Raw genomic sequence first — 14,190 nt, forward strand, 5'->3', positions numbered from 1 at the left:
TTTATGAGATAAGTGATTTGCAAATATCTTTCTCCCAGTCTATGACTTGTGTTTTCTTTTCTGAACACTGTCTTTCACAGAACAAAAATTTTTCATTTTAAATAATTTTAATTTATCATTTTTTTTTCTTTCATGGATTGTGCTTTTGGTGTTGTAGGTAAAAATTCAGCTCCAAACCCAAGTTCATGCAGCTTTTCTCCTATGTCTTCTTCCAGGAATTTCATAGTTTGCGTTTTACATTTGTGTCTATCATCCATTTTGAGTTAAATTTTGTGTAAGGTGTAAGGCTTGTTAGCATGTGGATAGTCATTTATTTCAACATCATTTATTGAAAAGACCATCCTCTTTCCATTTAATTGTGTTCACACCTCTGTCAAAAAACAGGTAACTCTTTACTATTTCTGGGCTCTCTCTTCTGTTCCATTTGTCTGTGTGTCAGCGTCTTACCAATAATGTGCTCTTTTCTTTACTGTAATCTTACCGTAAATCTTGAAGTTTTAAGTGTGTTCACGTCTAAAAGGACATCTCCACTGGGCAGGCATCAGCTGAGCCCTCTGGGCTGTGGTGCCGGCTGCGAATGGGGGCTCAGGGACGCACGGTGAGAATCCAGCCTGTCCCCAGCCGCCCAGCAGCTTGCTGCTCCTTTCCCGCCTTTCATTCCAGTTTTGGTCATTTTGGAATAATATTGAAATGCTTCCTCTTATGCAAGATGCTGCCGAGGCATTGTTTCTCAGTCCTGCAGCTATTTCAAAGCCAGCACTTCTGCTCCATGAATGCTCTCTGTGTCATGACCCCTCACATGCGCTGGGGCCCATGACAATGGCTTCCCCAGGAAACGGCTGGATTCTTTATCCTGAGGGATTCTTTCTGTTACTGTTGGAACCAACAGGCTGTACTATTTACATCATCTCTCCATGCCTGGGGGAAAATGGACACTTTAGTATTAGTAAATGGGTCAAATAACCAACCATGATCACTCGGGTACTTTAATCCTAGAGTCTCAATGAGGCCATATAAAGGACACACATATCATTTCCCTTCCAAGTAAGGAAACGCTCAGCAGCTATTTTTTTCAAGAGGTAGTAGGCTTATTTCTAAATTACTTTAAAGGGTGACTGTTTAAATGTTAACCTGGGTGCTGACTCTCTCAGGGAAAGAAATAGGAAAGATGAAACAGAGAACCATTCCTAGAAATGAGTGTGTGACCTATTCCTCCTTACAGTAAATTGTACTAATTCTGCAGTTCTCTTTCTGTGTTGTGGCCCTGTTCAGCTGATAGAACTTTTCCATCCAGTGGGCAGGTGGGTTTCCTGTAGTGCCTGAAGAGGTACATTGTTTTCTTGGGTTTCCATTACAGCATCAAGCCTGGAGGGAATCCTCTGCGGTATGTCACACGGGCTGGAAGGCTGTTATCTGTGGCTTGTATTTCTACCCGAGAGACAAGTATTAACAGCCTCTTTGCAGTAGGATGACTTTCTTAAAAAAGGGGTTTCCCTGTGTATGGGTGGTTTAACCTTTCAAAATACATGTTTCTACTTAAACCACTTAGTTACTGTTTGATTCAAGAGTCATGAAGACAAGCTCTCCCGTCTTCGCCGGACCCTGCAGTGGGCTCACCTAGGTCTGCGGGGACATGCAGGGAGGACATGGTGAGTAGTGTGGGGCCTCGAGCCTTTGCTTTCATTTCACTTACTCACTGGACTTCGCCGTAACTTAATTTCTTTTGAAAATCAGCAAAAGTCTCATACTAAATGGCATTTGTGAGTTTGGTTCCATTAATAGTTCAGTTAGGATTTCATGTATTCCCGGTGGGAAGTCAGAGAGACCTCGTTGCAAATGTACTCATATGTGATGTTTATTTTTTAAACTTTTATAGGTTTTACCAATCACCCCCGTTGCTCACTGCAGATAAAGTAAGCAATTGAAAGGACACATTTAACTAAATAAATGTTATTCTGTTTGCTTTATTATTTCTAACAATTCTGTAATTATTAACTAAATTTGAGTTGTCATACGGTGGCCTTGGGATGCTGGTGTTTAGCGACCTTGCTAGGCAGGGACAGTGTTGAGACCCACACAGCAGGGCCCACTGCTTTCTTCACAGCCCTGGAAAATCATGTTGGGGGAAGCAGGCAATTTCTGAAAGAGTGTATTTCTAAGTATAAAACCATTGGGCTATTTCATTTAAATGGTCAAATTTTCCAAGGGCTATCAAAAAACAAACTTCTCCAGGTATCATTTCAGTACAAGTGGTTCAGTTATCTTCCAAGGAAGGTTTATTTTAAAGGAAACCGCGCCGGACCGTGGTAGACTTGCTGTCTAAGAGACTAAGTGATGCTGTCTTATAAGTCCTGTAACATTACATTTCTGGCCTAACCACAACATTTCCTGCAGTGACATGCTGAGCTCCTTACGTCTTCTTGGCGACGTCTGGCAACGGCTCATTGCAGCAACTCCAGAAGCCCTGTGACATCCACAGCCTGCCCGGGCCCTAACCTCACGGGCAGTAAACAATTATTTGTGGAATGGATCAATGCTAAGGTTTACAGGCTATTTGCAGATATTCTTGTCTCATCTTCTTGAGGCTATTTAAAAAAAAAAACAGAACTATAATATATTTTTTAAAGTAGCATTACCCAGAAAATAAGAAAGGATGCCCTTCATTTACTCCTTTCTTTTTCCTACTTTCTCTTCCTCTCCCTGTCCTTTTCTCTCTCTCACTTTGTCTCCCCTTCCCCAAATGGGCTCCTGCCCACGAAGTAAACATTTCATTAGTATATTGTTAGCTTCTTTTAGAAGTTTTCCATTGAAATGTGCATGCACTGTGCCTTTCCCAATTTTAATGAGATGAATGAGGCATGAGTGAGGAAAAAATCATTATTTTCAAACGTGGGATGCTGAATGTTAAATCGATTTCACCCGTTAAAGGAAACTGAAATATGTAAGTGCCTAGGGGAACTGTGGATTGGTGTGGGAGAGACAGGCAGGGTCCCAACGCCTGCCAAGGCTCTGCCTTGGGCTTGGGCTTCTGGACACCTCTTCTCCCGGCTCCTTCCCTGCGGGGTGCAGCAGGGATGGGAGGAGATGCCCTAACAGTTTTGGGAACTAATGCATCCTGTGAGGGCAGAACCTTAGGCACTCTTTTAAACGTTAACTTTTAAAAATTGTTGTTCAGTGCTTTACTCTTAACTCTTTACTAATTTCCAAGCACTGCTTTTTTAGTAAGGTTAGATAATAAAAATTTTCAAAGAAACTCTTTTAGTCACAGCTGTTGTCTCATTTGTTTTCAGCTGTGACAGTGTGGCCTTTCAGATGCAGGAAGGAGGACTGACACTAAAACAAATGCACATTACAAAATATGTCCTCAAATCTTTAAGAAAGAGGCTAGAACAAAAATGCCTTTCTACTGAAATTGCACATAGTGTGAGTAAAAAATCAATTTTATTTGAAAAAACTGTCAAGATTAAATATTACCATGTTTTTAACATTAAAACAACCTAAGAGTGGAAGTGATTTTAGTGGTTGCAAAGCACAGTTCCAGAAAATAGATACTTTGATTAATATAAGAATGTAAAAAACCTTGAGACAGAGAAACAGTCACAATGGGGCAGTATTAGACAGTTGATAGATTAATGTGATAAGTAAAGAAAATTAATCATTCTTCCTGCCATATAAATTCTGCAAGAAGAAAGGACATATTCTGTAATATAGTATTGTGTCAGTGCATAAAATACATTTGAAAGTAAGTGACCTCTTTCACAGTTTTAAATCGCAAAGATGGTGAAATGCTTCTATTTGATGTAAATAAACAAAGATAAATAGAAGAGGCTGTGGCCAGATGACTTCAGACAGATTGTGTCCTGAAATAGTAAATTCAGTACCGTTTGGTATGTTGCCATATTTACTTTTTTCTCCAATTTTATAGTGTACACTAGAACTTTTTTTTTTTTTTTTTTTTTTTACAAATCCTTTACTTGGAGAGGATGCTGTAAATTTTCTGGAATGATAACTTTTTTTTTATTGCAAAAGGAAAACAACCGTAGATATTAAATAGGGGAAAAACTATTTAGCCTAAGCGACAGTAAAGTATGCACCTCTTTTGAATTTTCATTGTAAAGAGAAACTTAAATATAAGAACAGTAGCAAAACAATAACATTTTATTTGTAATGAAGATAATCATGAACAGGAAGAATTCTCAACTTTAAAATGTTTAATACACACAAATATCATACTGCCTTAATATGGCTGGCAAAAAAGAAGACAAATTTTTAATTAGAGTATAGCTGTTTGTTTAAAAACAAGAAAAATATTTCAAAAGATAACTAAGGCAGAGCCTACTATGTGATTAGTCTGAGAGAATCTTGAACTTCACATTTAAAATCCAAAGGATAGATTCTGTATCTGAAACACAAAGTTGAGGACTAAAGCTTCACCTCAACTTTTGAATATTAGCAGAAAGCATTCATTAAAATCCCAGGCCTCAGTCTTTCATTTATTTTCACTTGAGGAACTGATACAGCATAGTTCCTTATCATTTGTTTTAAGCTGTGAAATTTTGGCCTTTCAGATGCAGGAAGGAGGACTGACACTAAAACAAATGCACATTACAAAATATGTCCTCCAATCTTTAAGAAAGAGGCTAGAACAAAAATGCCTTTCTACTGAAATTGCACATAGTATGAGTGGAAAGTCAATTTTATTTGAAAAAACTGTCAAGATTAAATATTACCATGTTTTTAACATTAAAACAACCTAGGAGTGGAAGTGATTTTAGTGGTTGCAAAGCACAGTTCCAGAAAATAGATACTTTGATTAATATAAGAATGTAAAAAACCTTGAGACAGAGAAACAGTCACAATGGGGCAGTATTGGACAGTACAATATATATGTATTTGTTAATTTGGGTATACTATCTGGATATTAAAATTTCAAGCCAATTTCTGCAAGTGTTTAGATCATAACTGTGTAATTTTTAATAATAAGAAGAGTATACTAGTGTTATTTTCAAAGTATAGTCTCTGGAAGCGTGACCTCTGTTGCTAGCGTTTGGTGCAGGTCACAACACAGTATGCGTTTTCCTCATGGCAGCTCATGATTGCTGTCATCACAGGAGCAGGAAAAATGGTGTGGTATTTATGTGGATGTATAATATCCACAAATTATACATACAGTGTACTGCCTAGATGGGTACAGGAGCTATGGATGGCATTTTAACTTCTGTATTTCATGCTCTGAATCCTAGGAAGGAAATGATGAAATGCAGGTTTGATAACAGAGTATTTACCTTTTTCCCTAGTTTTTACAGAAACTTGTGAACATCTTTTCAGCTACTAATTCAGCATTAAAATTTGAATTGTTTTTGTGCAAGGCTAACTTTTAATTTAGTTTTTACTGGCTGAGATAGATCTAAAATTTCATATGTAATTGAAAAACAAAAAAATTACCTACTTGGAAGCAAATTCTTAGTGAAAAAAAGAATTCTGATAAATTGGCAGAAAGCAGCATTTATTACCATTTCCAGTGGGTGAGACTGTATCTGGAAGAGCTGTAGGTGAGGCCTGTTCACCTACAGTGGTAGGAAAGCTGCCCAGGACATTAGGACTCGCCTGACACGTGCTCACATAAAACTAACAACACATTCTTAGCCTTGCATTCATGTCCCATAGAAATCACTCTCGACACAGTCTTCACAGTGAATTGTAAACGTTAAACAAGATTTAAATTTTACTGCATTTATTTAGAGCTTATAAGCATGTTCCAGGCAACGCTAGATAAATCACCTCACAGCACAGTAGAGCCAGAAGCTGTTTTCAAACAGAATACCTTCTTTGCTCTTTAAGACCTTCTCTTTGGAGAAGGTGCTATTGTCCCAAGTGAAGAAACTGGAGTTCACAGTTTAAATGATTTGCCCAAAGTCACTTACTTATAGGGTGTAAGCAATATATTGAGAAGACACATATTTGACCCAAATCAAGTCATCTTTCCAACATACAAGGTTGAAAGGTGGATTTGTAATTTGAGGGACTCCAATGAAGTTCTTCATGAGAAATCTATACTAAAGACTGTTTCCCCAAATAGAGCTGAATAAAGAAAGACATACTTATATTGTTTATTCCAAGATATATAACACATATGTACATGTGGATTCCAAGAATGGCCAGTTTTTGCATCATGTAAATATTAGCTTGGAGAACCCCCAGGCATTCCATGGTTCACTCTCTTCTCATGTCAGAAACAGTGAAGTGGATGCCCAGGGTGATAAAAACTGTCATCCAGGGACAGACAAGTTAGTGACCCCCTGGTGAAAGATTCTTGGTCTCCTGATTCCTGCTGAGGAATGGTTCCAAATTCAGCTCCCAAATGCAAAGTTGCCAGTTTTGTATGTATAAGAAATGCAGGTGCTCTAATGCCATTGAGCTCTAGAGAATTTGTGGTAACAAAGAATTTGACTTTATTGCTATAAAACAAGACTTCTTACAAGGAAATGGATGATAAAAGTCCCCTGATTTGACATCTTTCTCAGAAATATAAAATGGAAAAAAATATACTGTCATTTTGGGGGGGTATTTCTTTCCTTTGTTTAGCCAAATGATGTGTAGCCAAAAATCTCTTTCTTGTTCTCAATTTCCCCTGAGCCATTACTGTAAATGAGAGTGGTTGTTATTTTCCTCTCCCTCAGTTTCCCCACTTGGGAATCCACACAGTGCACCTGACGAGCATTTGACACCTGTTAGATACATCCTACTTGTTAGAGGAAATCAATGGGTGAAAACCTACAACATATGCTTCATTATTTGAGAAGCATTCTTGTGTTCTTAAAAATATTGAACATTTGCCTAATTTTGCATAGAAATTGTCTTAAATCTTTTAATAATATCTTAGTTTTGTGCACAAAAATTTAGTTTGATTTTATAATCACCTGATATGCTCTATAGTCCCTTCTTCAGATTAAGGATTTCTTTTTCTTTTTCCTTTTTTTTAAGTTTTTAAGTTTTCTTTTCCCTTTTTTTAAAGTTTTTCAGAGGTACAATAATTTTGATAGGAACTTTATTAAAGTTTATTTAAAGTATAAAAAGTAAATTAGACCAAATTGATTGTTGCAGATATTTTTAGGAAACCATATTCAAGATACCCTATTAAAAATTTGTACATTTCCATGTACAACTACCTGCTAGAAAATTTAATCTGAAACTGATTAATTCATTCAATGTTGAGTCAGCATTAGGTGCACTTCGGGCTGTGTATTAAGAACTGGGGATTCAGTTGTGAACAAAACAGGCTCAGTCTCATGGAGCCCATAGTCCAGTGAAGAAGAACGGACAAAGGAAATAAGGCTAATAAACACATATCAGTATAATGAAATTACAGCTGTGATAAGTTCTACAAACGGGAGGTACAAACAGTTCTAAATGTGAATATTAAAGGAATTTGTACAAGTATGGGAAGTCAGGAAAGATTTTATTTTCAAGACAAAGAACATTTCAGGAAGAGGTAACATCAGGTTCTAAATTCAAGGAACAGACAAAAAGGCTGATGTGGCTTCAGGGTAATGAGAGAAGCTGGAGAACACTTTAGGACCAGTGGGGAGTGGGAAGCATTGTTAGATGTCATAACGATTGGTACTAGAGATGTTAAATGGCTAATACTGAGAGAGTTCCCATGTAACAATGAACCATCGCATCTTAAACTCCCAAAGAGGCTCCTTTGAGGCGTGCTAACAGCACAACGGGGCCAACAGGGGCCTTTTCTATTTTGTAGATCTTGGTGATTATAATGTAGAGTCAGGAAAGCGTTTCCATCTAGGGGCAAGCAAAGGGGTGATGCCAAGAACAAGTGCATGTTTTGAAAAGAACATGATGACTACGAAATGGAGATCAGATTAAAAGGAGCCAAGAATGAAAAGATGCAACTCAGTGAGGATGCAACCCAATGGTCCAGGAAAAGTCAATGTATTGTGGTTTAGTTGAACAGGATGTGGGGTGAGATGCTCCAGGGTGCTACTCCCCCAGGGAAACTGAGCAGCCATGTAAAACTGGCAGAGCCATCTTCCTTAAGATTCTGGAAAACAGTTCAATAGCTACAGTAATTGAGTGAGAACCAAATCAAGAAAACAGGCTTTCAAAATGGCAGGAATGTGCTGTGCTGCTTCTGCTGGCCTTTCCCCACATGTCCCCCATGTGGGTGGAACCAGCTGCGTGACCACTGAGGGCCCCGCACTGTTCTGGAGGGAGAGGGGTAAACACTACGTGCGTGCTGGGAAGCTTGCCTGTCAGAGCCAGTTTGTCTAGTAGCAGATTGAAAGGCTGAGCCAGGAAACTCACCTCTCATCCCCACAGAGCTCACCCTGCAGCCAGAAGCAGCTTGCAAAGAGATATAACATTCTAAGAAGTAATTAATTCAAATCTGCTTGGGGCGAAAGCTAACTGGCTTTAAGACTTCCAACAGAGAGAGGATACTCAGGACGGGAGGGATTGTCTTTTCATAGGAAACACAGGGATATTCCTATTCCAGCAAATGGGGAGGTCTTAAGGCTGTGAGTGAGGAGCCCAAGACAAGATGCAGTCTCAGGAAATATGGAGGCAATCCTGCACTTCACTAGTCCCTCAGGCCAGTGTTCCGCACAGGACAGCTAAACTCTGAAGGGGAGCACCAGCCAACACAGAGCCAATTTGCAAGGATTATGGAAGGCATTTTTGTATTGGCTTGTTTATGTTAGCTCCTGGCATCCAGGGAAATCTCTGTTAAATCACTACCTGTGTATAAACTTAAAGAACAGATAAACATATCAGGGACTTAATTCCAGAGTTAACGTTTAAAATATTAAAATGTAAAGGTGACACAAAAGAAAATGTTAAACAAAGAAACAGGAAATGATGGCCCATCCAAAGGCTCAACATACCAATAAAGAAATCATCAATAAAAAGACCAAACTAGAAACACACCTGCAAAGACTTTTTAAAAAATGATCCTCAACATGTGCAAAGACATAAGGGAAAGCACAAGGAAAAAGCTAAAAGATATCAGGAAAATAATGAATGCATAATATCAGAATCTCAATAAAGAGATGGAAGTATTAAAAAGTGACCCAATAGAAATCCTAGCATTGAAGATGACAGTAACTAAATGAAACTACAATAACTGTGACTGAAGATGGTTTTAATAGCAGAATGGAGCTGGGAGAACGAAGAATCAGTGACTTCAAAGACAACACAGTGGAAATGATTTAGACCAAGGAGCAGAGAGAAAAAGAATGAAAAACGTGACCCGAGCCTAATGGAACTGTGGAACAAACCCACAAGTATTCCAATATGTGCAGTAAGGGAGTCCCAGAGGAACAGAAAGAAAGGAAGGGACAGAAGGACTCTTCAAAGAAGTAATTCCAGAAAACGTCCCAGATTACTGAAAGGCATGACCGTGCACATTCCAGAGACCCAATGAACCTCAAACAGTATAACATGAAAAGAGCCACACCCAGACACACAGCAATCAAACTGTCAAAACCCAGGACAGGGAGTCCTTGTACTGTTAAAGGGGTGAGTTCAACAAGAAGATGCAACAAATATAAATATGTGAACATTTAGTAGCAGAGTTCCAAAATATATGAAACAAATACTGACAGATTTCAAGAGAGAAATGGATGGTTCTGCATTCATAATAGGAGACTTTACAATCACTTTCAATAATGGAAAGGACATCTAAATAGAAGATCAATAAGAAAATAGAAGATTTGAACCATATATAAACCAAAAAGATCTAACAGATGTATATAGATGCTTCGCCCATCATCAGCAGAATATACATTCTTTTCCAGTGCACATGGGTCATTTGCTAATATAGACTGTATGTTAAGTCACAGAATAAAAAATAAATTAAGAATATTGAAACCATACTATGTATTTTCTCTGACCACAGTGGAATTAAGCTAGAAATCAATAACTAGAGGAGAACTGGAAAATTCACAAATATGTGGAAATTAAACAACATGCTCTTAAACTAGTAGGTCAAAGAAGAATTCACAAAGGAAATAAAGAGATATTTTGAGGTGAAAGAAAATAAAAATGTAACTTTCCAAAATCTGTAAGATGCAGAAAAAGCAGTTCTGAAAGGGAAGTTCACACCACTAAAGGCTTACATTAAAAAAGAAGAAAGATCTCATATCAGAGGTCTAACCTCACAACTGGAGGATATTGAATAAAAGACTAAACTAAACCCAAAGTGAGCAGATGGAAGGAAACAGCATAGATTAGAGCAGAGATAAATGAAGTACAAATCTTTTTTTTAAAAACACATAGGGAAAATCAATACAACCAAAATTCATTTTTTGACAAGATCAGTAAAATCAACAAACTTTTACCTAAACTGACAAGGAGAAAAAAGAAATAGTACATACGTTATGAAAATCAAGAATGAAAGGGAGGGCATTACTACCAACCCCACAGAAATAAAAAGTACTGTAAGAGAGTATTGTGAACAGCTGTATGCCAACAAACTGGATAAGTTAGATGAAGAGAATAAATTCCTAAAAACACCCAAACTACCTACACTGATTTAAGAAGAAATAGAAGATCTCAACAAACCATTAACCAGTACATAGTTTGAGTCGGTAATCAAAAACCTTCCAACGAAAGGAAGAACCAGATGGCTTTACTGGTGAATTTTGACAAACATTCCAAAAAGAGTGAACACCAATCCTGCTCAAACTCTTCCAAAAACTTGAAGAGGCGGGACACTTCCTAACTTCTTTTATGAGGCCAACATCACAAATACCAAAGCCAGACAAAAATGTAATAACTTTAAAAAGTGATAGGCCAGAATCCTCAACAAATTACTGGCAATTGAATCTAACAGCGCATCTAAAAATGTATGCATCATTATCAACTGGGATTTATTCCGGATGTGCAGGGGTATTTCAACATAAGAAAATCAATTAATGTCCTACGTATGTACCTAAAAGAATTTAAAGCAGGGACTCATACACAGATGTTTGCACACTGATGCAGCATTATTTGCAATTGCCAAAAGATGGAAGCAACCCTTGTGTCTATGGTTAAAGAAAATGTGGCGTGTACTTACAATATTACTCAGCCGTCCACAGGAATGAAGTTCCAACACATGCAACAGCACGGATGAACCTGAAGGCATCATGTTGAGTGAACTAAGCCAGACACAAAAGGACAACAACTGCACGATAGCCCTGATGTGAAGTAGTTAGAATAAACAAATCCATAGAGTTAGAAACTGGAATACAAGTTTCCAGGGGCTGGATGGAGATAATGAATGGGGAGTTGGAACTTAATGGGTGTGAAGTTTCTGTTTGGGGTGATAAAAAAGTTTTGGAGACAGATCTTGAAAGTTTTTGTAATAGCTTTTGGTAATAGGTGAGGCTAGCCAACAATACGAATGTAATTAACACCACTGAATTATATATTTGAATGTGGTTTAAAGGGAGTAATTTTAGTTTGTGTATGTTACTAGAATAAAGGTTAAAAAAAACATAGGATGAATAGCACAATCCGTGAACCTTAATGTAAGCTGACTACTACAGTTAATAGTATAATTATATTTGCATTGTGTTATCAGTTGTAACACAGGTATCACACTAATGCAAAGTGATAATGGGAGGCGTGAGTGAAGAAGGGTATATGGGGACTCTGAATTTTCTGCATTATTTTTCTTTAAACCTACAACTTCTCTAATAAAAAAGATATGAATGATATTGTCAGTGGTTTGCAAGCATTGGAGAGCACTTACTGAATACTTATTCCTTATTAGGCTTATGCTCACCATGAGAGCATTAGGCATAAAAAAATGTTTGTTTTACCCTTTAGCTCCCCGATTAATTCTTTAACTCTGTACAAGTCTCTCAATTCTACTTTAAAGAGCCAAACATGTAGAATAGGGCACGGCTGTCACCACCCTGCCCGAAGCTTTGACCCAACCACAATGCTGGCCGCACTCCCCAGCGCTGAAGGCAAATATGTGATGGAGGGGACTTCCGGATCATTAGAGATGATAAATTACGGCTGGTTCTTCAGAAGATCATACAGCTCATATCTGGTTAATTTAAGAATTGAAAAAAAATATCCAAAAACTAAAAGATCTTCTATTTCTAATTCTGTACCTTTTGCTTCACATTTCTTTCTTACCAGTAATAGCAAGGATCTCAAAAATGTTCGCATTATTATCCATGTATCCACAAATACCCCATGCTTTGGAAGTTACAGAAGGCCCTGGAAAACAGGCTGGTGACAGTTGCTGTGTGTCAGCAGAAACATTTCTCAGAGCATGGTGTTTGGTTGGCTCACATCGCTTTTATAAAAAAATTAATTTTTGTGCCTTTAGGCAAGACATTCATTCACTTGTTCACCAAGTTAATGTTACTTATTTATGTTGGCGCCTGACCCTGCAGGCTTTCAGCCACTCCTGACTGGAATTACTGCCCTCTTTACCAGCCTCCTCTTACCAACTCACACGTGAGTAACCATGCTCTCTACTCCCTCGGGAAAACAGACAGACTGACATTCAAGACCCACTGATGGCGCCTAGCTGACAGAGCACTTGTGAGCGCATTCACTTATTTCTGCCTCCAGAAGTTGAGTGGGAGAGTCAGGTTTGTTTGCTCCCTAATTTATTTATGGCCATTTTACTTTTGTTGCAGGTATATAACTTTAAAAAATTATGTAAGCTGGTAATGCATGCCTGCAAAAGACAAAAGCATTGTTGTTTCGATGCAAACTAATTTGAGTCACTTGAAACACCTAATAAAAGTGAGTTCCCCAAATTAAATCAGATGTGGGTGAGGCAATTATAAAAGATTGGGAAAATATCATGAAAATCTAAAAGCAGTCTATTTTCAGACTATTATAAATGTCGTCAAATCCGTGCTTCCTTATAAAGAAACTTCAACTTGAACTCACAGAGAATTCTCTATGGGCCAGAAAGTGCCGGCGAAGCACAGTCGGTTGCTCCCTGCATGAGAAGGAGGGTTTGGCAAATGATGAACACTTCTGGAGTTTAAGTTAAATGAATTAATGTGATATTAGTGTATTATTTTTCATGAGTTTCAGTTTTAACCTTTTTTTTTCATTCACTAACCACCTATAGGTCTCTTGACCAAAAAGAAAGTTTTTAATGTATTCTTGGATACAAAAATGTCATTTCTAAAAAGTGCTTTTATATATGTAGGTTTGTGAATATACATGTGTGCATGTTTTTTAGCATGGCATCTCATAATATCTTTATTATTTATCACATATATTGGGTACATGGCAATAATTTATCATGATGACTTAGTCCTTTCCTAGGACATTTCATCCTAAATGTTTTGAACCTAGTTAACATTTGATTTTTAAATTACTGAAGGTGGAAAATGAAATGAAAGTAAATTTCTAGGTTAAATATTAGGAGTTCTTAATCGTATGTCCCAGAGGTAAGAACAAAAATCACTCATCAACTTTAAGTCTTTTCTGTCTGAAGTAAAGTTTCCATGCTTTTGATTGCACTTATATTTTGACATATTCCGATGCTGTAACAGACTCTACCAAATAACAAACTTTCACCTGGTGGAAGAATTCTTTGGCAATTGAAATGTGATTTTCCATAAAACCTATTTTTGTGGAGTCCAAGTATAACTGGTAATACTCACACCCTACAGCCCTTGAACTGACTTTAGAAATCTAAGTGTATTAAAAGCTGTCACCACACATGGCAAAAAATTTCATAAAGTTGGGTTTACTTCCAAAAGTCTGTTTATCCTCTAAAGTTGTGTTATTTTGGAACTGTGGATTGTGTAAATTTTGCTTAAACAATCAAACAGCTTATGATCTCATCTCCCCTGATATACTGAAATCTGTCCAAGAACCCAGGACATCTTTGGGTGAGGGTCAGAGCAACAGCAGCTTCTTTAGCAGTTATTTGGGAGCTCTTTAAAAAGAGGAGGACACGGGGCAGGAGAGAAAGAAGAACAAGAAAATAAGCAAATAATGGAAACAAAGAAATGTGTTTGCTTTGATGGTGCTGTCAGCCAATGAGCTCTCACGTCTATGGTTTTAATTGTCCATCTCTTGTTTCCCAGAAATTGTTTGTCATTTCTACTTGTTCTCCTGAAGAAAATAAAATTATAAAACAGCTGTAAGTAAAAATTTATACCCTCTGGTTTTTAAATTTCCTTGGTATAGAAAAGGCAAAAC

At 37.6% G+C, this 14,190-nt stretch overlaps 1 protein-coding gene across 2 annotated transcripts in view; it reads left to right on the forward strand.

Annotated features, from left to right (window-relative positions):
• The first annotated feature begins 1,479 nt into the window (after window positions 1-1,479).
• The window catches only part of TNIP3 (TNFAIP3 interacting protein 3), an 89,230-nt gene continuing 76,519 nt past the window's right edge, over window positions 1,480-14,190 (forward strand). For both annotated transcript variants that reach the window (XM_077140167.1, XM_077140168.1), the window contains exon 1: window positions 1,480-1,649. In XM_077140167.1, the coding sequence (XP_076996282.1) occupies window positions 1,647-1,649 (3 nt within the window). In that variant the 5' untranslated portion in view covers window positions 1,480-1,646. The remainder of the gene's footprint in view (window positions 1,650-14,190) is intronic.

The sequence above is a fragment of the Tamandua tetradactyla genome, chromosome 22 (assembly GCF_023851605.1).
Source record: "Tamandua tetradactyla isolate mTamTet1 chromosome 22, mTamTet1.pri, whole genome shotgun sequence".
Taxonomy (NCBI): Eukaryota; Metazoa; Chordata; class Mammalia; order Pilosa; family Myrmecophagidae; genus Tamandua; species Tamandua tetradactyla.